This window comes from Glycine soja, chromosome 4 (genome assembly GCF_004193775.1).
Source record: "Glycine soja cultivar W05 chromosome 4, ASM419377v2, whole genome shotgun sequence".
Lineage (NCBI taxonomy): Eukaryota > Viridiplantae > Streptophyta > Magnoliopsida > Fabales > Fabaceae > Glycine > Glycine soja.
Window position 1 is genome coordinate 6,300,121 of NC_041005.1, and position 25,158 is coordinate 6,325,278.

At 30.9% G+C, this 25,158-nt stretch overlaps 3 protein-coding genes across 3 annotated transcripts; 1 reads left to right on the forward strand and 2 right to left on the reverse strand.

The window, feature by feature from the left end:
• The first annotated feature begins 1,647 nt into the window (after positions 1-1,647).
• On the forward strand, positions 1,648-2,336 carry LOC114409046. Its single transcript, XM_028372333.1, has one exon. It carries the CDS (start codon positions 1,833-1,835, stop codon positions 2,031-2,033), a length of 201 nt encoding a protein of 66 aa, XP_028228134.1. The 5' UTR covers positions 1,648-1,832; the 3' UTR covers positions 2,034-2,336.
• A 5,895-nt stretch (positions 2,337-8,231) lies between these two features.
• Positions 8,232-13,885, reverse strand: LOC114409048 (putative peptidyl-tRNA hydrolase PTRHD1). The gene is made up of 3 exons (XM_028372335.1): positions 13,514-13,885; positions 11,293-11,467; positions 8,232-8,663 (listed from the first exon to the last, which is right to left on the reverse strand). The coding sequence occupies exons 1-3, from the start codon at positions 13,868-13,870 to the stop codon at positions 8,584-8,586; spliced, it is 612 nt and encodes a 203-aa protein (XP_028228136.1). The 5' UTR covers positions 13,871-13,885; the 3' UTR covers positions 8,232-8,583.
• Positions 13,886-18,929: 5,044 nt separating this feature from the next.
• On the reverse strand, positions 18,930-20,434 carry LOC114409047. The gene is made up of 2 exons (XM_028372334.1): positions 19,923-20,434; positions 18,930-19,652 (listed from the first exon to the last, which is right to left on the reverse strand). Exons 1-2 carry the CDS (start codon positions 20,213-20,215, stop codon positions 19,181-19,183), a joined length of 765 nt encoding a protein of 254 aa, XP_028228135.1. The 5' UTR covers positions 20,216-20,434; the 3' UTR covers positions 18,930-19,180.
• Between the last annotated feature and the right edge of the window lie 4,724 nt (positions 20,435-25,158).

Genomic DNA, 25,158 nt, shown 5'->3' on the forward strand with positions numbered 1-25,158 from the left:
TTGTTGCACTTTCTATTAGTTAGTGTATATCCAAGTTTGTTCTTGGGCATGTTGTCGCTTACAACAAAGTCCAGTTCATATGTTTAGTTTCAATTCGCACCGCTCCACTCTTTTGTAGTGATATCTAGTTGTGTAACATGGAACTAGATTTGTAAAATTATAAAGCCTAATTTCATGATTAAAAAAAATGATAGTGGAGATCAATAGAAGAGAAAACGAAAAAGATTAGTGGTGATAGCTGACAAACTGAATCCACTCAACACACCTACTGGCAGTTGAATCCAAAAATCAATAAGACATGTGAAAATGAGTTAAAAAAAAAACGAGTCGACCTATTTTACCAGCCAATCTAGGTTGAGTAAATGATAGCTCTTAAAACTGCAGGTCGAATGTAGGTTGAGTTCAGTTCACATGTCACATTTAGTTTTTTTAATATTTTAATAGATTTTCTAGATAAATATTATTTTGTTAGACATAATATTTTGTATGCTATTATAAATTCTAAAGAATATTAGTGCTTTAGTTTTGTGGTTTTTTTTCTCATGTACCAAAAAAAAATTCTAAAGAATATTAATAATTACTTTTTCATGAATTAAGGATCAATTAGGTTAAGTTGGATTAGCCCGCTTTCACATTCCTGAAACCGACCAACCAGCTAAGGTACCATGATCGTAACAACTAAAAAACATCTGTTGGGTTTTTGGGCCCAAATCTAAGCAATTATCAGACTTTCATAAAATATCTTTTTTCACTATACCTGTTAGCTTTCTTCTCCTCAAAGAAATAAGAACCACATATTTGTACATTATTTTTTATTATGTTATATTTATATTTTACTACAAAGGAATGTGTTAGCATCATTGCCTAATTTCCCCCCCTAAATATGGCGTGATACGCAAGGAATTTGCTAGAATTGATGCGCAAAAATATTTTTCTTAGAATTAATTTTTCTATATTACTAATATATAAAAATTTACATTATCAATTAATTAAAAATTATTACAAATATAATTTTAAATAATTATTATAAAAATCAATAAATCTTGTATGATCATTTGTGCTGAATGACTGTATTAACATACTAGCGTTTTAGCATGCTCAGTGAATAACCGATTATTTTAATTAATTGTTTCCAAAAGAAATTTCCGAATTTTTTAACATACATGTTTTTGACGTTATGGTCCAAATCCGAGGATATTTTTTGTGGAGCAGTTAGCACCGCTTTAATTCTGCTTTAGCAATTAGCGAAAAGTTGACGGAGTATGATGTAATTATACTTTGTAAAATTCACATATCTACACTGTTAATTATGAAATTAAAAAATTGGTATCCATATTTTTTTTCATTTTATCAGTAAAATTACCCTTTCAAAATTCTTATTTTATTTGAATAACTACTCTCTCTAATTAACTCACACCCACACACATTTTGAAAATTAATCAATATTATTTTAATTTGATTACTTTTAAAAAATTTAGAGAGACACGGAGTGAGAAATGGTGATGTCATAACACGTGGCAAGTATAAGCTTGACGCGGTGAAGGAAACGAGTGATGAGAAAAGTAGAAGGGGAATACGCGTTAGGGCTAGAGGTTCTGGTTCTGGACTGTTAACGTTGTCTTCTTCTCTTCTAGAACTTATTATATAATCCATGTTTTGGAAGGAATCTGTTTGTTTCATACTCGTGTCGTGTTTCCTCGAAAATCACTTGAACTTGATTCTTCATCTCTTGCCTCCTAATAAATCCTCTAACAGCTTTGCTTGATTTCAAACTCCGACAAAGAACAACCTTGTCGACCCAGCAAAGCAAAGTAACATATTAAGAGAAGAAGATGTGTTTGGTGTTTGTGTGCGGGGAAGATGAGAGGGTGGTGTCAAGGCAGCCAGCACCGGGGGCCTGTCCTTACTGCAGAGGGATGATCCAAGCTATGGACGTAGAGAGTCAGTGGAATTTCTGTTTCCTACCTTTGTATTCTAAGACCAAGCGCAGGTATTACTGCACCATGTGCACCAGAAAACTCGTCCTTCAGTAATACTGCATGATGCTGATGCTCATCTTACTTTTTTTCCCGGGTTTTATTTACTACTTAATTTCCATGTATATGTAGGGTTTTCATAGGATCATTAGGATCAGCACCATTAAGATCAACTTAGAAGTGGATTTTTGGTTGTTTACATAAGGTCTAGCCTTGTATACCAAAAAGGCAAAAACAAAATAGTGGAATTCGTATTACAATGTTGAAGAATTCGTATTATCATTGTGTGGATAACATGCTAAATTAGTCTTCGACATTGTATTTTGTTGGATATTTTAGTAAATCTTCCTTGAGTCGTTATATATACAAAAAAGTAATTTATTTTAATTTTTACTTCATTATTGAATTTAAAAACGACTAAAGTAAATCAGGTAAAGAACTACTGAATGATTTCTAAAATCTAAATGTTTAATTCAAAATTTGAGGATTAATTGAGGTTACTCTTCCATGTTTATGCGAATTCAAAGGCTTTTTTTTTTTTTCCTGCAGTGACAATTCACTGGATTGCCATTTTATTTGCTTAGGCAACTACTTTTCTTTCAAAAAAAAAATTGGCAACTACTAGTAGTTTAAAAAGTTCCATTTTAGATTTATAACTAAGTCAAAAACAGCGCAGCAGATAGCATGCTTAATAAAACAAGATTGGACTGTTAAATTCGTTCAGTTGAAATGAGAATCGATGAAGTTGCTCATCTAGAAAACAATAAAATTTAGCAAACAAAAATTACCAGAGAATCAATCAAAACTAATCAAAATTGAACAAGAATCAGTAAAAATATATAGAACAGTTGCTTTTAAAATAATATTTTAAACTATAAATTTTCAGTCTAAAATATTACTAAGATATATAAAGAATGATATGCAAGATTTAGAATAAATTAATAATATTTAATTATTTATTATGATTCATTGTCTTCTAAAATTTGTAACAAAGTTCTTTTAGGCAAAAATATTTCTTTGGTCCGTTATGTCATTTTTGGTTATTAACTTGATCCGTTATAATCATTTTAGACAAAAACAATCCTTATCTTTACAAAACCTTAATAATTGCAATAGTAACATAGCCAGCCCGTCCAATTAAATTATTAGGAAGAAGAAGGGAAGGTAAGAAGTTGCTGGTTAAAAAACTAATAATTGTCAATAAAAAAAATATATTAACATACATGTTAGATGCCTACTTGGACCAATTTCCTACAGATTTAGGTAAATATCTAATGCATTCCCCAACAGGAGAAGTGATTTTTGGGGGGAAAACTATACGTTTTTGAAATTTGTGTGCTCCCTGGTTAAAACCTCTAAAGATTCCAAATGGTTTAGACTTAAGTAGACTCAAAAAAGATATACAACATTGGCAAGAATACCTTCTACCAAATTTATGACCCATGCTCCCGTAGTATAACGTTTTTTAGTTGATTCATTATCCTTATTTTGTACCAAATGAATCCATTTAACCGTTATATCCATCTAATTTCTTTAGCAACCTAATGACATATGCCTGGCAAGATTCTCATCAATCGGCAGTACAATCATTACTGGTGACTGGCAAATTCTAGCCTATACAAGTTTCTTAGCTATAAGATTAGAGAGATTTGATACTCCCACAAGTCTTTTTAACCAAGAGTTTCAGCTGAACTATCAAATAAGGAGAAAAAAGATATAGACCAGAACAATGGTGATAGACTTTTTTAGATTGTGATGCCTCTCGTAATAATAAATAAGAATTTAGCATTGGTTTTTCTTTTTTAAAGTTAGCTTGACCGTCGTTATAATGCCTCTTATTGGTTATACATATGGTGACATAAAGACAAAATATCTTAAAAGAAAGTGTCAATCAAAGTGATGCCTTCTACTAGGCTTTCTGCATCCTACGTAACAAAAATCACCTGAAAGGTAAATAATTTTGTAAAACATCCACTTTGGTAATTAATTTTGTGAAATAATCTATTTTGGTAAAAAAAAAAAAAGTCCACCATTGATCAATGAGAACTTGGTCAAGCATGTTAGAACGAAGCAATGACATTAATAAGAAGCTTTTACAAGCCAGAATCTGCTGGGAATAGGTTGCACGACTTATCAATGAGAACTTCGTCAGGCACGTTAGTAACAACACTAGATAGATTGTGACAATTTCGCTATACTTGATAAGGGACTAAATCCTAAAATAAGATACGGACCAAAGTATAATTTTACCATCCTTTTCATTTCGTTTAAAATATTATTTAACTTTTTAATAATTTTAAAGTATATATTATTAAAATATATACTTTATTATTATCAGTTTGACTCCGCTTCAGTTAAAGTAAAATTAATGAATCGTGGACATTCTATGATCATTATAAAATATTAATTAAAGGCCAGACATCAGTTCAGATAATAATATTAATTTGGGAAATGTGTCGTACTCTAAAATTCAAATGCAAACAAAAGAAAGTACAACAACAATTGACTTGTCAAAAGAAAACAAGGCCTATTTCCAGGACAAAAATATCAAATGGGATTTCTTTTACAAATTATTTATCCAAATGGGTCTATTTTAAAATTATTTATCCCGTGGGTCTTTTTTTATTACAATGCGTCTCCCTGAGGAGCGCGTTCCCCGTAAAGGTAAAACACGTGGCAGGGTGGCAGATGACTTAGAAAGCGCTCTGCAGACGCGATGGGTAGCGCTGCTGCAACAGGCACGTTGGAGACCCAGGCGCATCCAGCTGACCCGTGGTCCCCCCTCCAAGCCACTCCTTCCCCCTTCCCAAGCCACAGTCAGTGTTTTTTGTTTCGTTTGAAGTTCATTAGCTTTTGTAGACTTGACAAGTTCAACAATCTGTATTTAGAAGAAAAAAAATTAAAATCTAAATCAAGTCATTGTCTCCCGAATAAAGTTAATGTCTCTTAATTGTCTTATAAGCTATTTAACACGTTTAATTTAAATTAATAAAAAAATTGTATTATATATGTAATAATTTGTTGATGATCACTACTAAACTTTACCTAATTAGAAATGCAAATTGTATTATATATGCAAATTACACAGACGATAAAATGAAATAGTAATTTTATTTATATTTTTTTTGTAAAAAATAGTAATTTTTTATAACTTAATAATTGGTTATAATTATGTGTCATTCACATTATCGTTATTTATTTTAAAAGCATTGCACAATAAGATTGAAACGTTAAAGTGGCAATAATATAAAATTAACATGAAAAAAACCATACAAAATACATACAATGTTAAAACATGGAAAAAAAAACAATACAAAGTACATGAAAATGTTAAAACATGCAAAAAAAAATGTAAATCCATTATTAATCAATCATCATTATGTCTGTGATGTCACGACGAAGTCCCACATGGCCGGTCCCAATTCCTAGCTGCCCTATCAAGATTTCTTTTTGTATGATTCGCCCTTACATTCACTTGGTCAGTCTCGACAGAGAAATCATGACATAAATCGACCCCTAATAAGTCATCCATGTCGGGTATATTTCCAGGTACGTTTCACGGACCACCAAGTGGGGCATTTGAGTTCGATAGTTCACCACTTTGGTAAATGAAGGAGTTCCCGTTGAAGGAGGAGATGACCCAAATATGTCTGTCATACTGTACCTTGGTTGAAAATCATGTGGGTAAGAATATATCGACGGCATCTACGACGGTTCTTGGGTGAATGCCGGCAATGTGTAATACATTCCATATTGTCGTTCTGGCATCGGAGGGAAATTGTACAGTGCTGAATCAACAGTTTCCTGAAATCGCACTAAGCCTCGAGTCTCCACACTTCGCTGTAGTATATTAAACTGTTGATGTTCAAATTGTGGTTGAGAAGAGGGAGCATCTTCATGTGCCTCAAGTATCCTATCCTCTTCGTCATACAAAAGAGTGATCTTCTCAGTACATGGCAGTAAATCGTCAAAAGTACAAACCCTTCTCCCAACAGACGACACCATAAAATACAGTGTTTCGACGATTTCACCCTGCATATAAAATAATGGAATAGTAATTAAAATAATCTTCGATAAGCACAACATTCTTTTCTACATTATAATGAACAATGTATACCAATAATCCTCTCCTTGCATGTTTTGGGTCGACATAAACTTTTATTTTACGCGTGTACCACCTCATATATTCAGAGTTCAGACTAAGGGTTCCTGTTTGTGGCAGAGTTTGCTCTACTCTCCTTTCATAGCGACTATTCCATTCATTAAGCCCATTAAGCACAGGTTGCATTAGTCGCATCCAATTTCTTTCTTTTTTTTCCCTTTAATGTTAAGTCATGTATGTTGTTGGGTTGCATTACTGGGCCCAAAATAGGTTGTTGCATTCCAAATTATCTCGTGACTCTATTCGACTAGTACCATTCCATTCATTGAAAACAAATAAGTAGTATGATACATGTCCATAATACAGACCCAATAAAACAAACTTGGCTCAAATTCATTTCCACATGTCCAGAATAAGGGACCCAGACAAACTACATATAAAAGTTAAATTTAATAAATTAAGAATTACAACATCATTTAATAAATAAATGTCAAAATTGTTACCTCGTCGCGTTTCATGACATCTAATTTACGACGAAAATCAAGGAAATTGTTATTGTCTATGTGATGAAATTCACCTCCCAACCATTTTCACAAAAAATTAAATAACAAAATAAAATGTTACATAAAATAATGATTAACATCAATCAAACATATTTATTAATAATCAATTCAAGATAGTAAAGAAAAGTATACCTGTAGGCAAGTAGTGCGTTGTTGTGGAGGAATAAACGACGGGGGCTAAGGTTGGGCATTGTTCCTATGCCCATAATTGAATCAAGAGAGTGAAACCATCTATTGATTTGACATTATAGTCCATTGTGATACACCTCTCTCTATAAAAGTTACCCAAAAGAGTAGTCCCCCATGCATAAGTGTTCACTCTCATCTCAAAAATGGCAAATATCTCATTGGCACCCTTTTACTACTTTTGTCAACAAACATCACCCCTCTTATGAATCTTAAGATCCAAGAATGAGCAAATCTTTCAAGCCCTTGTTGGTTGCCTGTAAAATCTTGAATATTTGCAAATTGAGAAACCAGTCAACTCAATAAAAGTGAGTTCTAGTCAACTGCATCATCGTCAGGCATGACACCCAATAATTCATGACACAACTCAAACCAGTCAATAGTTGTAATGTCAGTTAAAGGTCTTACATCCACAGAAATATCAAGTAGTACAAAAACATCTTGAAGTGTAATAATTGTCTCCTCACACTCCAAATGAAATGTATGTGTTTCTGGCTCAACCTTTCAATAAAAGCATTAACTAATGCACCACTTACTTTCAACTGCGCTAATTTCATTATCGGGTACAAACCCAAAACTTGTAAAAGAGGAATAATTTTGTCTGATACTGCTTCAGTATGATTGTACACTAGTGTAGCTCGTCGGATTTTTAACATCCTTTCATTAGCACCATTCCAAATATGTTGTGATATATGATTTTTTTGCTTCCACGATAAATCATCCTCTAATGATTCAGATGTCACATCGTAATGATTAGAAGATGACCAACTTGTCATATTAAAACCCTTGTATAGAAAAAAAAAATAATAATCACACATATCATAAATAATAAATAAAAAATAACCATATATTTAAGTACATTTTACTAATGATCTTAATATAACAAAAACGATATCCATAAATACTCATAATTAAAAACATTAACATCATTAAATGTATATAAAAAAACACATAAATTCAAGTCATCCATATAAATAAATATTAACAATAATAATTTCATTAAATGCGACAATAAATATATTGTCGCATTTAATGAAATTATTATTGTTAATATTTATTTATATGGATGACTTGAATTTATGTGTTTTTTTATATACATTTAATGGTGTTAATGTTTTTAATTATTTGAGTATTTATGGATATCGTTTTTGTTATATTAAAATCATTAGTAAAATATATTTAAATATATCGTTATTTTTTATTTATGATATGTGTGATTATTAATTTTTTTTTACTTTCTATACAGGGGTTTTAATATGACAAGTTTGTCATCTTCTAATCATTATGATGTGACATCTGAACCATTAGAGGATGATTTAATATGGATGCAAAAAAATCATAAATCATAACATATTTGGAATGGTACTAATGAAATGATGTTAAAAATCAGATGAGCTACACCAGTGTACAATCATACAGAAGTATTATTCCTCTATTACAAGTTTCGGGTTTGTACCCGATAATGAAATTGACATAGGTGAAAGTAAATGAAGCATTAGTTAATGCTTTTATTGAAAAGTGGAGGCCAGAAACACATACATTTCATTTGGAGTGTGAGGAGACAACTATTACACTTCAAGATGTTTCCGATGATGCAGTTGATGAGAACTCACTTTTATTGAGTTGGCTAGTTTCTCAATTTGCAAATATTCATGATTTTACAGACAACCAACAAGGGCTTGAAAGATTTGCTCATTCTTGGATCTTAAGATTCATAGGAGGGGTGATGTTTGTTGACAAAAGCAGTAAAATGGTGTCAATGAGATATTTGCAATTTTTGAGAGACCTTAGAGAATGCAGCACTTACATGCATGGGAAACTGCTCTTTTGGATAACCTGTATAGAGAGATGTGCATCGCAAATAATATTAAATCAATAGGCAGTTTCACTCTCTTGATTCAATTATGGGCATGGGAACAATGTCCAACGTTAGCCCCCGTCGTTTATTCCTCCACAACAATAAAACGCGCCACTTGCCTAAAGGTATACTTTTCTTTACTATTTTGAATTGATTATTAATAAATATGCTTGGTTGATGTTAATCATTATTCTATGTAATATTTTATTTTGTTATTTATTTTTTTGTGAAGATGGTTGGGAGGTGAATTTCATCACATAGACAATGACAATTTACTTGATTTTTGTCGTAAATTAGATGTCATGAAACGCGACGAGGTAACAATTTTGACGTTTATTTATTAAATGATGTTGTAATTCTTAATTAATTTATTAAATTTAACTTTTGCATGCAGTTTGTCTGGGTCCCTTATTCTGGACATGTGGAAATGAATTTAAGCTAAGTTTGTTTTATTGGGTCTGTATTATAGACATGTATCATACTACTTTTTTGTTTTCAAAGAATGGAATGACATTAGCCGAATAGAGTCATGAGACAATTTGGAATGCAACAACCTATTCCAGGCGGCCCACTAATGCAACCCAGCAACATACATGACTTGACATTAAAGGAAAAAAAAAAGAAATTGGATGCAACTAATGCAACCTTCGCTTAATGAATGGAATAGTCGCTATGAAAGGAGAGTAGAGCAAACGCCGCCACAAACAGGGACCCTTAGTCTTAACTCTGAATATATGAGGTGGTACAGTCGTAAAACAAAAGTTTATGTCGACCCAAAACATGCAAGAAGAGGACTATTGGTATACATTGTTCATTATAATGTAGAAAAGAATGTTGTGCTTATTGAAAATTATTTTAATTACTATTCCATTATTTTATATGCATAGTGAAATCGCCGAAACACTGCATTTTATGATGTCGCCTGTTGGGAGAAGGGTTTGTACTTTTGACGATTTATTGTCATGTATTGAGAAGATCACTCTTTTGTCTGACGAAGAGGATAAGATACTTGAGGCACATGAAGATGCTGCCCCTTCTCAGCCACAATTTGAACATCAACAGTTTAATATACTACAGCGAAGTGTGGAGACTCGAGGTACAGCGAAGTGTGGAGACTCGAGGTTTAGCGCGACGTCGGGAAACTGTTGATTCAGCATCGTACAATTTCCCTCCGATGCCAGAACGACAACATTGAATGTATTACACACCGTCGGCATTCACCCAAGAACAGTCGCAGATGCCGTCGATATATTCATACCCACATGATTTTCAACCAGGGTACAGTATGACAGGCATATTTAGGTCATCTCCTCCTTCAACGGGAACTCCTTCATTTACCCAAAGTGGTGAACTATTGACCCCAAATGCCCCACATGATGGTAATATACCCGACATGGATGACTTATTAGGGATCGATTTATGTCATGATTTCTCTGCCGAGTCTGACCAAGTGGATGAAAGGGCGAATCGTACAAGAAGAAATCCTGGTAGGGCAGCTAGGAATTGGGACCGACCATGTGGGACTTCGTCGCGACATCACAGACATAGTGATGATTGATTAATAATGGGTTTACATCTTTTTCGAATGTTTTAACATTTTCATGTTTTAACATTGTCATGTACTTTGTATGATTTTTTTCCATGTTAATTTTATATTATTGTCACTTTAACGTTTCAATCTTATTGTACAATGCTTGTAAAATAAATAAAAATAAATAACGATAATGTGAATGACACATAATTATAACCAAATATTAAATTATTAAGTTACAAAAAATTACTATTGTTTACAAAAAAATATAAACAAAATTACTATTTCATTTTATCGTCCGTGTAATTTGCATATATAATACAAGTTGCATTTCTAATTAGGTAAAGTTTAGTAGTGATCATTAACAAATTGTTACATATATAATACAATTTTCTTATTAATTTAAATTAAAGGTGTTAAATAGCTTATAAGACAATTAAGAGACATTGACTTAATTCGGGAGACAATGACCTGATTTAGATTTTAATTTTTTTTCTTCTAAATAAAGATTGTTGAACTTGTACGAAACAAACAGCCAGCTAATGAACTTCAAACAAAACAAAAAGCACTGGCTGTTGCTTGGGGGAGGAGTGGCTTGGAGGGGGACCACGGGCCAGTTGGACGCGCCGGGGTCCCAGCGCGACCCAACGCGCCTGCTGCAGCAGCGCTACCAATCACGCTTGTACGCAGGGTGCTTCCTAAGTCATTTGTCACCATGCCACGTGTCACCTTTACGGGGAACGCGCCCCTCGGGGAGGTGCATTGTAGTAAAAAAACAGACCCACGGGATAAATAATTTCAAAACACTCTTTTAGGTAAATAATTTGTAAAAGGAACCCCATTTGGTATTTTTGTCCCCAAACATACCCCCGCCCCTCCTCTTGATGTTCTCAAGTCAAAGAGAAATCGGGCTTAAATAGTTAATAAACTTAACATTCATTTGCTCTAATGTGACTTTTAGGGGAGAAGGCAAAGAATAAAAAAATTCCCGAATTACCAGTCATAGTTCATGCATTTTCTACCAAATAGGAGCAAGAGGGAAATTAAAAGCAAACATCAAACATGAAATCACTTACAGAGTTTCAACTTCTTAAAATACGAAGAAACGCTTGACTTGGGGTAAGGTTTTGTGGCAAGGCACGTAGGTATGTTTTCAGGTTGTTCAATCCACAGTTTGTGAATAATCCCACCAGCTGTAAGCTTCTCAGACAAGTTTTTGATCTGGGGTTCTCCCTTTACTTCAAGTGTAACCTACAATTTATGTTCAGTTGCCATTTAACGCATAAACCAGATGCTCATCAGCTGTAGCAAAAATGAATCAGATCTGTATGGCCAAGAACAGAAAAACCATTTGCATAGATAAATACTACTACCACTGGTCCTATATATAAAACCTTTTTAACCAACAAGAACTAAGGAATTTTGCTTATTTAATTAGCAGTATTAAATTTCTCAACAATTTGTATGATTAATCTCTTTTAATCTAATTAATTAACACATCTTCACTAAAGGATATTTTTGCAAAAAAATAATGCAGAAACAGTTTGGCAGGAGTCTGAAAAAAACCAAGACAAAATTCCCAAAAAGTTCTTATAAAAGTAAACAGAGGAAGTACAAAATAGTTAAGTGGATAAAATTAAGCTCAAATGCTGATGTCAAATGGTACAATCTATAGCAGCAACAGGTAAGCAACAAATGCTATCCAGAAACATTTATAGCCAATTGAACAGACAAATGCTGAAGAATGAAGCATGAAATCCTTTAATTTGCCTATTACCACACTTCATTCATGCTGGGTGCGTTTTTGTACTTTCAACTTTAATATATATTATTACAGCTCAATGTATTCCAACATGATATGTTCAAAATATCTCAATTCACAACGGATGACAATCAGGATATTATAAAATACAGCATAAATCATGCAAATTCAAAGATTGATATTTTGGGTAGAACCCCAAAAGTATCACTTAAAAATACAACATAGACGCTAAATTATCGTTCCAAAAGCAATTATTCGGCAAACCTCAAGCAAATAATACTAAATTCAACCATGATGTGAACAAATATCCATCCATCATAAAAAACAATGCATGCAGTTAATTCATTGGGTTTTTTTCTAGTGCTATCATTCAAACATTGACTCACTGCTCACTAATCTTCATACAGCAGAAAGCTTTAATAATATCCTAAAAAATAAAAGATTTAACATTATACATATAATCATATTGAGAAGCTTCTCTTCACATCCTTCAAAATCTAATTTAGAGAGAGAATGGAATTAATTAGTGAAGCCAGAGTGGAAAACCTTCTCTGCACTGCCACTTTGCTCCATACGTGCAAAGATGAATCTTCATCTATCTTAAATATGAAAAACCTCAAGTTCAGCAAGTATGCAGTAGGCCAATAGCAATCTAGAACATTTGTTCCTGGCCAAATGCACCACCCAAAAGGGCCAAAACCAGACTACAGGTCACCAACAATCATCATTTCCTTTTGCCTTACATCGGCATTTGGCACAGATTGTGGCTTAAAAAAGGAAATAGTAAGGGGCTGGAATTAGTCCGGATGATTCATTAACATGGTTTCTAGAAGACCTTACAACCACAAATCAACTGTTTCTAACAGTCTCACCTAATGTCAATCAATGTTTTAAATTGCAGTAGTTGCTGCAGTTGCAGTTTTATAATCATTGATATTGCAGACAAATGCAGTCTCAATTGTGATCACAGAAACCCCAAAAGGCCAAAAATCTAGATGTTGCAGCTGCAATTGCAACCGTTGACCCTTTTTTGATGCCAATGAGCAAGTTCCTATGAATAATTTCAAGAACTAATTTCCATCTAATCAAGTTTTTTGTTGATGCCAACATCGACCATCCATCTAGCTTTGTTAACTAAAAGGTAAAGAAATAAGGTGAAATCCCCAATACAAATTCAATATTCTATGCTTTTCTTTCACTTCTCTAGTTGGTTTCGAGTAATAACAGCATATAGCAATTACAATGCATTAGGATTTTATGCACTACAAGGGACAGGTAGGTACATTTTTAGTTGCAGAGGCAAACAACAAACAACACAAACTCATGAAACCATACAAAGGAAGGCTTGCAATATAATAATTGTTCAGTTAAAAAAGTCAACCACAAAAAACCAAAATTAAACAAATTCAAAAGCTAGAAAGCCCAAATTGGCAACAAAATATGAACATTATGATCTAGAAGAAAATTTCTGAAGTCAGAATTTTCGAGTCATTCATCAGAATAAGACCAAAAATAATAACAGAGCTAAGCCTTACTTTGTGCATGGAATCAATTTTATCGGGGCTGCAATAATCAACGGTGAAAGGATCTTCTTTGTTGGACCAAACGGCCGAAACAGAAGCGTGACAACCTTGAGTGACCACGCTCCCTAGCGGCCAAGTGTCGATCAGGTCTCGCCGGAGCACCACGTACTGCACCACAACATCCGCGTTTTCAGGCTGCGACGGCGCGTCATTCGTTGTCGCAATAGCGTTGGGGTCGGCGGTGGCGGCGGATTGACTCATTGAGTTGGAGCTGAGTCGACTCGCCCGGTTGGAGAAAGAAGGCGCGCGTAAATGGGTAAGTGTAACCCTAATCACACTGATAGACAGTGCAGTACCTAACAACGTCATGTTATATTTTATTTTACATTCATTTCTTTTTTTAATTCTTGTATTTATTTATTTTTCAACCTTACTGGCTAGTGTTTTTAGTTAATAATTTTTTTAAATCATATAATTAGGGTAAAATATTGAAAAAAATTATCATATAAAATGAATTTGTGAGAAATTGTCATATAAAAAATGTTAGAAACACACGTTATGACACAAGCTTGAATATATTTTTTAAATTATTTAAAATTTATTAAAAATAATAATTTATGCATCCTATATCATAATTAGGTTTAATAAAAATAAATATTTTTAATATTGTTATCTAAAAAAAATCACATGAATAAAATGAGTAACAACTATTAGCATCAAAGATCAGTGCGCATCACCAAAATAAAAGTTTACTTTTATTAGATAATACAAATAATATTGCACCTAAATTTTCATGCTGCAATAATTTTTATTCTAATTCCATCCTTTGCGCAAAGTGCCTAATTCAAATTCATTTTAAAAAAAGGCTGTAGAATATATAAATCCTAAATGCCGTGCATTCGAAGAAAGTTTGACTTGAAGACTAGCTCATATGCAAGCTTCTTTCAACCTAATTAATTTGATGAGCCAACCAATAATATATGTGCTCCTGTTAGAAAATTTTGGTGTCTTGTACTCTTGGAACTCAATCAATCCTCTTTCAACTTATTTTACACATAGTGTGAATAGATTTGTTTAGTGTTATTAAAAACAATGCGGAGCATAACCATACATTCAATTTGTTCAAGATCCATTTCATTAATTAGGTATTTTTTTTATAAGGTAAACCTTTTGAAATTAAAGTTAAATTATTTAAATGATATTTGAATTTGATTTTTGATCGAAATATTTTTTTGTTAAATTTTATTTATCTCATTCAAACTCTAGATTTGAATTTTTGTTCTTGATAAATCAAATGATTAAGATAAAAAAATTATGTATTTTTAAGAACCATAAAAAATTGTTCGAAATCAAATTATAGAGGATTCTACCCGGAAAAAAAAAAAAAAAAAACTCAAGTCGATGTGCATTACAGATCTTATAGAGTTATTGGAGTTAGCAATTGTTGTTAATAGTAAAATCTTGGTATCTACATGTAGTAATGTCATTATCGAAGTTTTGCTTAAATCTTTAATTGTGATCCTCTTTGACCTTCTCACTTCAGAACAGAGTTTCGTTTCTATATGTTGTCTTGATGGCAGCAGCAGCCTGCTTCTAGTCCGGTGTTTAATGTTTATATGTACAAAGTTTGGGAAGATTTTACGGGTAAGAAAGAACCATTAGGATAAAAAAATCAACAACAAAATTTTATTTAATTAACTAAAATATAAAAAATAAACGTATGCAAAATTTAATTAAAATTACAGATTTTGTAAACTAGGAAAATCAAAATCACAAAAATAAATAGGAAACCCAAATTGCATACCAAGAATATAAGAGACAAAAAATATAATTTAACCTAAGTTTTGATATAAAAAAAGTCTTGATCTAATTTATTTTCTTAAAAATTTGGCCTAGCATAAGTTTTGTGTAAGGCATAGTTCAAATTGTTTAATCTATTTGCACCCCTAATTATTGAACAAACCAATCCTATAATTAGATAATTAAAAAATTATATTTCATCGTTAATATATATAGGTATTAGTTAAGAATATTATTTTATTAAATTCATAAAATTAGGTTTACATAATTTTCCTTCACGTATAAAGACATGAGAGCAAGTTGGATAACCTGTCAATGCCTATAACCTACCCTATGACCATTCTTGATTTTTTTGGTGGTGGCGAGGGATTAATAAAAAGTTTTTTAAATGCTATATACGGCATCCTCCCTACTGATTTATTTATATGTTATTTAGATAATAAAAAAATCTGAGCATGCATGCACAAGCACAATTCATCAACTATAAATTAGCACGAGACAATAATTTTGCTGTAAAAAATGACATATTACTTTTACGTAAAAAAAAGAATGTTTTTAAATATCAAACTAGTCTAAAATATAAGCAGTATAAGTTTCTTGAACTATTTAATTTCTTCTTATAAGGTATAATGTATACATACTTCTTCTTTTTTACTGGATACAGACTTTTAAATGAAGACAAACTTTTTTTTATTTCAGAAAATAATAGGCAAACTTTTAAAAAAATATAATAAACAACAAAATAAACTCAAATTAATAAGAAAAACTTTATTCTTTTACAGAAATATTTTGTCAAACTTAAAAAAAAAATGAATAGCAACAAATGAAGCTCACTACAATATATTATAACAGATCTATATTTATTTATTTATTTTTGAGAAAGATCTAAACTTATTTAGAGATAATTTATAATGCAATTCTTACTTTTTATGATGTAGAGTCGGCAATTAAATTTGTATAATCAAGTTTAGAAATGTATTTATTTTTAATTAATCAAATATCTACATGAGATAATTTTATTAATTTTAATTCTGAAACTTGTTAATTGAAAATTTAAAACGATTTATGTAATAAAAAAATAGGTTGATATTAAATGTGATACTTTAATTTATACATTTATTTTTTAAAAAATTTAATTATGGAAAATTATAAAATTAAAATTTTAGTTGTTTTGATATATATACATATATATATATATATATAGAGAGAGAGAGAGAGAATTTTTTAATAATAATGATCTTTTAACATCCACTAAAATATAACACCATAGTAACACTTTTTTTTTCTTTATATTAATATCTTTCTTCTCATATATGTTTTTTATTATATATATACACTTTTGAAAAATATGAACATTGATTTCCAAGGATCATTTTTGTTTTTGAAAACCTCACAAAAGTGGGGCCTTGGCATATGCCTTTTAGCCAGTCATTCTGATTTCTAACACGTTTTCATTTTCATCTTCATTCACTTAATCTGCAAAACATTGATATTTTATAACTCTACCCAGGGTCGTCATATTGCAGATAAAAAAAAATGGTCGTCATGTTTGGATTCATAAAGATGAGAAGAAAAATATCTTATCTATTGTGCGAATAAAGATAGAAAATGTAAATATTTTATTATTCTCATTTTATTAAAAGAAACGTAAAAGAATATATAATTATTTTGAATAACAATTATATCCTCTGATATAATGATGTTGGCTAGTAAATAAGTGAATGATAAATTTATCTTTCCCAAAAAAAATCTGTTTACTTCATTTTTTATGAGTAAAGAGAAAATATTTATATGAGTTTCATCATAATTTTCTTATTTTTTTTAGTCAAATAATAGAAAATGATATAACATTTTTTCTCAATATAGTAAAGTTTAGGAAAATAGAAGTATTTGAAGAAAATGAGATTGTTGTTTGTTGGGAGTGGCAAATCAAATTCCAGGCTTGCAGTGCAGCAGCGGCAACTAGGTTGTCTAACAAGATGCATCCCCTCCACCAACATCTTCTCAAAACTCTTAACCGTTCTGTCATCAACACATGCGAATCTTTAAACAGCAACCAGGTTCTTCTGTTTTTTCATTTATTATCTTATCCTTTTCTATTTCCTCTTTAACGCCACCAAAGTATCAAAGAGAGAGAAAAAAAAAAAAACCCTTGGTTCTGCGCATGCTTATCCCTAGTTTGATCTCGCCTTAATCTATTAACATGGAGTTTTTAAAATTAATCAAATATTAAATCTTTGTTTAATCATAATTTATCATTAATATAATTTTAAAATAATTATCATAAAAATTAATAAATTTAATATATATAATAAATTTTCATTGGATGATGGTATAAATTTTTATAGTGTACATATATTTTTTTTTCTAATTATTAACATGGAGTAAAATATAATTACCTTTATTAGAATATAAACTCAAAAAGTATTGAAGTAAACGAGCCTCATGATTTGAGATGTTCACCCAAAAAATATGTGTGGGCAATTTGCATGTGAATTCTGAAATTATTTGTATTTTGATTGAAGATATACACCAATGCTAAAAATACACTCTTTTAACACATTTCTTTAAATACTTGGTTAAAATCTATTCAATTCTAAAATCATCGACGGCTACTTTTAGATGCAATCACCTGCCTCCTAGATAAGATTATTTTTATTTTGATTGAAGATATACATGAGTGATAAAAATAAACTCTTCAACACTTTTTTAAATATACTTTCTTTGATTAAAATTTATCAAAAACTATACATTAGAAAAGATAAGAAATTATGTTAGAATAAGTATGTTAGAATATATTTCTAGTATTTCTTAAAGATAACTATTGTTTTTAAAAAATAATAAAACACTTGGAAATCGGAATCCAATGTTCATCCCCAATTCCCCCATTATTATTAAGAAAGTATGTTTGAATAAGTATGTTAGAATATATTTCTTGTATTTCTTAAAGATAATTATTGTTTTTAAAAAATAATAAAACACTTGGAAATTGGAATCCAATGTTCATCCCCAATTCCCCAATATTATTAATTATCGGAGAGAATGGAAGGGGTCCACACTCCCCCCATCCACATACCCAACTCCGAGGCAGAAATTCCAAGGGATCCTACAACAGATCTCTTATATGAGACTTGAAAAGTCAGCCCAAACCATGTTAATAAGAAAAGAAGTCAAGTTAACATAATACCAAGAAACCCTAAATGGCAAAGCCTACCTAGGTAGATCAAGACTACATACACTTCAAATTCGATTCTTATTGAAGAAGAGACAAGGGGGCACAACTTGCAAGTCATAAAATAATAATTTAATAAAGACAATTTTTTTATAAAAAAAAAAAAGTCTTTCTTTTTATAGGAGAAGTATTGATAGTTTAAAAGATAGGATAAGATTTGTTTAAGATACGCTCTAAATACTGACCAAGTGACCACGGTTCCATGGCCATCATCATCTGCCACCTATCTTATTCCTATTTGCCACTATGTATGAAAAGAGAAAAAGAAAATGGAAAAAAGAAAACAAAATTAAAGACCCAATTTTGGTTGTGCATCTTTTTCTTCTTGTAGAATATGAATGCGTTGCGTCCCAATATCCATATCCACTTTTATATTGGCAAACAAACACCATCAAAAGAAAAGTAAAGCTCAGAACTCTGTCATTATATGAACCATGAAGGCTTTCATCACTTTACTAGAATACCCAAAGGATATGCACAGTATATTCCTTAGCAAAATTCAATTTTTTTTAACAAAGTAAAAAGAGAAGGATAAGTTTTTTAACACTTACTTAAAATTAATACACTATTTAATTTTATTTAGTAACAACAACAATAACAAAAGAATAAAACCAAAAAAAAAAAACCTATGTTAAATGTTAATTTAATCAATCATCATCTTCTTCCTCATCATCATGCTCTTGCAGATCTGCAAGAGAAAAGCTTCTAGCCTTGAAGCTTCCAAGTCTAAGTCTCATATGAGCAGCATAAGATTCTGGCACTCTGTTGAGTCTTAGCTGAACCTGATCTTCTTGTTTCTTTTCCTCGGCCAAGGAGGAAGACGAAGAAGATGAAGCAGAGGGAACTTTTCTAGCTTTTTCTTCGTCATCTTCTTCTTCTTCTTCCTCTTCATAATCATAATCCTGATCCTCATCCACAGGCAAAAGAGGCATGGATTGTGGGTTGGACCAGGAATAGAAAGATGATCTTCTGGACCACTTGGATGCAATCAAAACCCTTCTTCTCTTGTTGAAAGGACTCTCTTGCTTTTGCAACTCCTTCAGATTACTCAAATTACTCATTTGAGATAGATCTGAGAACGATTTTGATTTTCCATCAAAATGACTCGACAATCCCCTCCTGCATCGCTTACCATAAAATCCCAAAACATACCCGTATCAGATTCCATAATCCAAAATCAAATTAACAAAAATCACACACACCAATTACTACTTTACTAGTTAGTATTAGTTATTACTTATTACCACCCAAAATAAATGAAAAAAATATTATAATTTTATCCAACTCAAAATAAAAAGGATCTAATCTAAGGGTTAAAGAAAAACATTCGATGATTACGAGAATCAAATCAAAGAAGCGGGATGAAAAGAGAAAATTAAAGGAATTAACTTGATGGGAAGAGATTCTTCCAAAGCATCCAAAGAACCCAACCCAGTTCGTATCTTTAACTGGCTCTGCACTTCTTCCTCCTCCTCGTTGTCGCTGTCATCAGGGGTTCCGATCGACGACGAACTCTCCGACTCGCCGCCGGCGAAGAACTTGGGTGGGCCCGAAATACGAAAGTTCGACCCATCACCTTCTTCGGGTGACACGTTAAGAAAGATCCGATCATCGGAACCGGCATGCTGCGGCGGAGACGAGGGAACGTCGATGGTGAAAGCGGGACCCACCAAAACCTCCATTTTTTATTTACCCTCTGAAGCTAAAAAGATGAAACAAAAACGAAAGAACGAAGCTGCAGAAGCGGCGATTCAGTTACCCTTGTCCTCTTCGTCTTCTCCTCCTCTTAGGCTTCCATGCAATGGGGTTGCTTGTCATCAATGGGTGCACACACACTCCAAAAGAACGAAGAGAGAGAGAGAGAGAGAGAGAAGGCCGAGAAAAAATGAAGTGAAATGGTGAAAGAGGAAGGATTATATAAAAAATGAAAGTGTGAGAGACAGAAGGATATGACACGTTCTGTATGACGTGGCAAGAACAGGGACCAGAAAAGTCCGTTTACCTTGAATGTGTTTAATGTTGTTCATCATGGGTGTCCGATGCTTATCCTCTCTCTCGTGTTTCCTTTTATTAGATCACACCAAGCGCGTGCTTCCTTATTCGGGAATTTCGATTCCGTATATTGCAATTGAATCATTTTGTTTTTGAGAATAATCGAATAATTCATTCATGTTTTTCATACACTCCTTGTGAAATTTGATGAATTTCTTTTGTTAGAGAAGTATAGTTATCGTTCTTTTTAAAACCAAGATTTCTTTGCCTTATTTTCTGAATCTGTTTTGCATATTATGTCAAAGATAAGGAGTTGCTTCTTAAATCATGATCTGGCTAAACAATGTCTTGTAACATTGATGAAGAAACTAAAAAAGAAAATATTTATTATAATTTTTTAAAAAATATATATTAAAAAAATTATAAACAGTATCATTTTACTTATGCTAATAAAAATATTTATTTTTAATTTTTTAATCAATAATATTTATTTTTTATTTTTTTAATCAATACTCTAAAACCATGGGTTAACATTTATCTTAAATTATAAAGGACACGCCTTTCTAATTCATTTTGATTTTGATGGAAATATAGTAAACAAAAAAACTTGAATGTTGAAACCTGAAACCGCATTCCCTTTAAATATTTTAACGTCCCATCGTAACCTGTAAAATTTTACTTCTACGTTAGTAGTTTTATATTTTCTGTCTTCGAGAATAAGTTCAATAATTCAATATGGGTTTCTTCGGAACGTTACATTACAATAAATGTCAATGATCATTATGCAAATTGCTGTCTTTCCAGACTATTCTGGATAAGATGTAGTACATCTTGGAGCCCTAGGAGGATAGGGATGAAATCAGAACAAAGACTTTGATATTGTAGTTGGTAGGAGATTTAATAGAGAGATTGCGACAATAATCATAAAGAAAGAACTATATTGCATAGTTGTTTGTCATTGATAATTTATAATTATAATTGGAAAAAAAAATCATTTTAAGTTGTCATTTCATCTGAAGTTGGGTGTGCAAACCACTTCGATTCAGTTTGTGGTTTGTGCTATTTAAGCAATAAATGAATGTCATAATTTGCATAAGCTTGTGTTATCGCAATCCGTATTTAACAAGTTTAGGCAAGTACTCGTTACAATTTTTCTTTGGAAAAACTTGGTACCCGGTATTCATTTTACTCACTCCGGTAATTTTGTAAAAAAATAACAAAAAAGCTTATTTTATTTTTAAGTGAATAAACAATAAGATACCCTCTAATCAATATTGAGTGGAATCTATTTTATTTTTAGTCTCTTCCTACTTTCTATTTGAACCCAAGAGACTGTGTATCCTCCGCAGTATAGGATTGAGTTCAATACTTATTCATTCCATTGGAACAGATCTGGACCAACCGGGCCAGATGATTATACATTATCGTATTTTACTACATTTAATCATATTTTACCTGATCATATCTTAAACATAATGTAACTATGTGAAAACTAAACTTAATTATTCCATATATAGAACTAAATGTCGTATTATATATCATTGTTATAAGATTTGATTTTATTTTTTTTTGGATTATGAGATCACTATTGTGAGTATTGTGAGACTTGTTTGATTGTTATTTAATTTTTTTTTTAATTATGATATTAATACGAAATAATTATGTCAAAAGTAGTGACTAATATTAATTAGAGACTATATATTTTTCTTCTAACACAATTTATTTTATATCTAAAATTAAAATTTAAAATTTAAACTACTTAATTAAGAAATACATACCATTATTAAGGAGATATGCATTCATGGTAGGAGCCCCTTATATGTTTTTATATTTTAAACCTAAATCACTTTTTTTTTCTTTCTAAATTCAATGTTCACAGTTTTTTTTTACATTTTTTTACTTTTCTTCACTTATATTTTTTTTATACTTTTATTTACCTTTTACGTTGCCGACCTTATATAAACCCAAGATCACAACGTAACATATCCATAAAAAAAATGCAACTGCCTATACAAAATGTGCCATTTTAATACCAATATGAAAATTGAATAAATTTAATTTAAAAGAATTGATAGACATATAATATTAGTGTGAAAATTTATTTTTAATATATAACTTTTATAATATATACTATCGAATCAATAAGAATCTCATCTTATAACCTTGTTTAAATGTTATATTTTATCAAACTTCAGTTACTATAATATCAGTTTTTATTTTTGACTTTTTTAAATTATAAAATCAATAGTAATTTTATCTTTTGTCAAAGAAATCTTATTTGAATATTATATTTTATTAATTTTGTTTTTCTTACAGACAAATAAATTTTTGTTTGTCATTAGACTCACAGGAAATCCTCATAATTTTCAAATTCTGAAAACGCAAACTGGCAAGAAACAACGGTTAAAAGACATCGCACTGAATAAACCAAAATAATTAATTTAATTAACATGTTGAAATACCAATTTTATCAATATTTTGTATATATACAAATTGATGATATATAATTCATTAGATGAATATTATATTTCATGGTTAGTCCTTCTTGTTATTTTGAGTCCGAGTTCGTCCCTGGGCGCTACCACTTGTATTGATGGTTTTGTTGTCAAGTTTTTTCAAAACAGAGAAAAAAATAATACTAATTGTAATATGTGAAGTTTTTAACAATTACTATCTTCTAGAGAAAGTTCTTTTTTGTATTAGTGGCAGAAGGGAGACAAATAGTTGTAGCTCATTATAATGTTTGATGCATTTTTGTTCTATAGAAGTTTATAAATGTTGCACACTTCTTTGATTTCACTTTATCATCCCAATGAATTGGATAATACTCATTGGATAATAATGAACAAAATTGACAAGTAGATAGAATATTAATTCCTACTAAATAATCAACAATGTATTATATCCATACAAAATAGTTATTAAACTATTTAACAAATTTTTTAATTATATATATTTTTGAAATGATTGATATCTAATATGAATTATAGATTTTTTATTGTTTGAAATATAATTTTTATTGCATTTTCTTTATTTTTATCTTTGGAATATAACTAATTTTATATTTTTATATATAAAATGTGTAAATATTTTTTTTATAAAGTCATTTTTTGCTAAACATTAGAAGTTTAAATAATTATAAAAGAAATAAAAAAATTGCCCTGTCTCTCCCTCAATAGTTTTTGTTTTGGGTCCATACGTTTGCAGAAGCTCTCAAAGAAGCCCCTTTGTCACAGTTTGTTCAAAACAATTACTTAAAAAATATAAAAAGTTATATATCTAATTTAAAATAATTTTATTATTTTTTATTGAGGAGGGATCAATTTACTTTAAGAAAACTATTCTTCATCCAAGTGATTCATTTTCTTGAAATATAATGGTTAATATTCATTACAATAATTAAATTTCAAATGAAAGACAAAAATAAAAATTATTCTTAAAATAAATTGATATATATTTTTTTCATTATATAATAGTTCGGTTTCCGCATGCCATAGAATCTTTTTCCGGGGAGAATAAAGTGTGATATCTGTCCCGGTTTGAAAGTTGGAACCTACTTTCATTATTTTTCTTCCACTCCCGTCTTCATAGAAAATAAATTTCTGAATTTGGGATCTCAAATGGTATACCCACGAAAAAATCCTGAAATGGTGGGGAAAATGGGTCATCTTAAAAGACTGGGTTGGTGGACATAAGATGTGATGATGTGCGAATTGGCGATTGGTAGATTAATTAAAATCATGACTGTGTATTTTATTATATATTTTTGCATTTATTTTAAATTTGACTACATATACATCAAGGATTTATTCTCATAATATTTTAAGTTTACTTGTATTGATTAACTTTTAGTTTTACTTCTACAGTAGCCATTGATATTATATTTGTTAAAATCTCAAGTTGATCCAGATCATAATTGAAGCCTGATGACAGAAAAAAAAAAAAGAAGCAACAGCCCACAGATAACAACGTACGGTACATGGCTTTAATATGAAATTTGCAGGTGTTAATGTCCCTACTAGTTGGTAACTATCCCATTATTAAATGAATTTTCTTTTATGGAAATGAGTGTGGAGGCGGAGAAGTAGAGAAAGAGATAAACATAGTTAGGTGTTGGATTTAATTAAGCAGTCAAGACCTAGAAACAGAGTGGTACAAGGCCACATTGAACAACAAAAGGAAAAAAATACCTATTAATATCACACAGTTTGATTTTGGTGGACTTTGGCTTATTGGCAGACAGATATTCCAAAATAAGGGAATTTTATAATGAAAAAAAAGTTAGAAATACTGCGATGAGATTAATATGATAGGAGGAAATTGGGTCAGTGTGAGGAGCGAGAGCGACTCTTGCAGACCTACCTTATCTCTTTGAATAGAGTAATTTAATCAATCATGCACTTGATCCAGTTGGCATGCCTCATCCCATCCAATAAACTTCTTGCTTAAATTCTGATACAGCTTTATTATTAAACCAATTTCACTAAATTTTATAAACAAGAGATTGAATTTAAATTAAGTGTTTAATTATTATACAGTGTGCAAGTATAAAATAGTTTTATATTAACATTCTAATTATAAATTATTCTTTATATAATTTTAAGGTAATTATTATAAAAATTAATAATTTTTT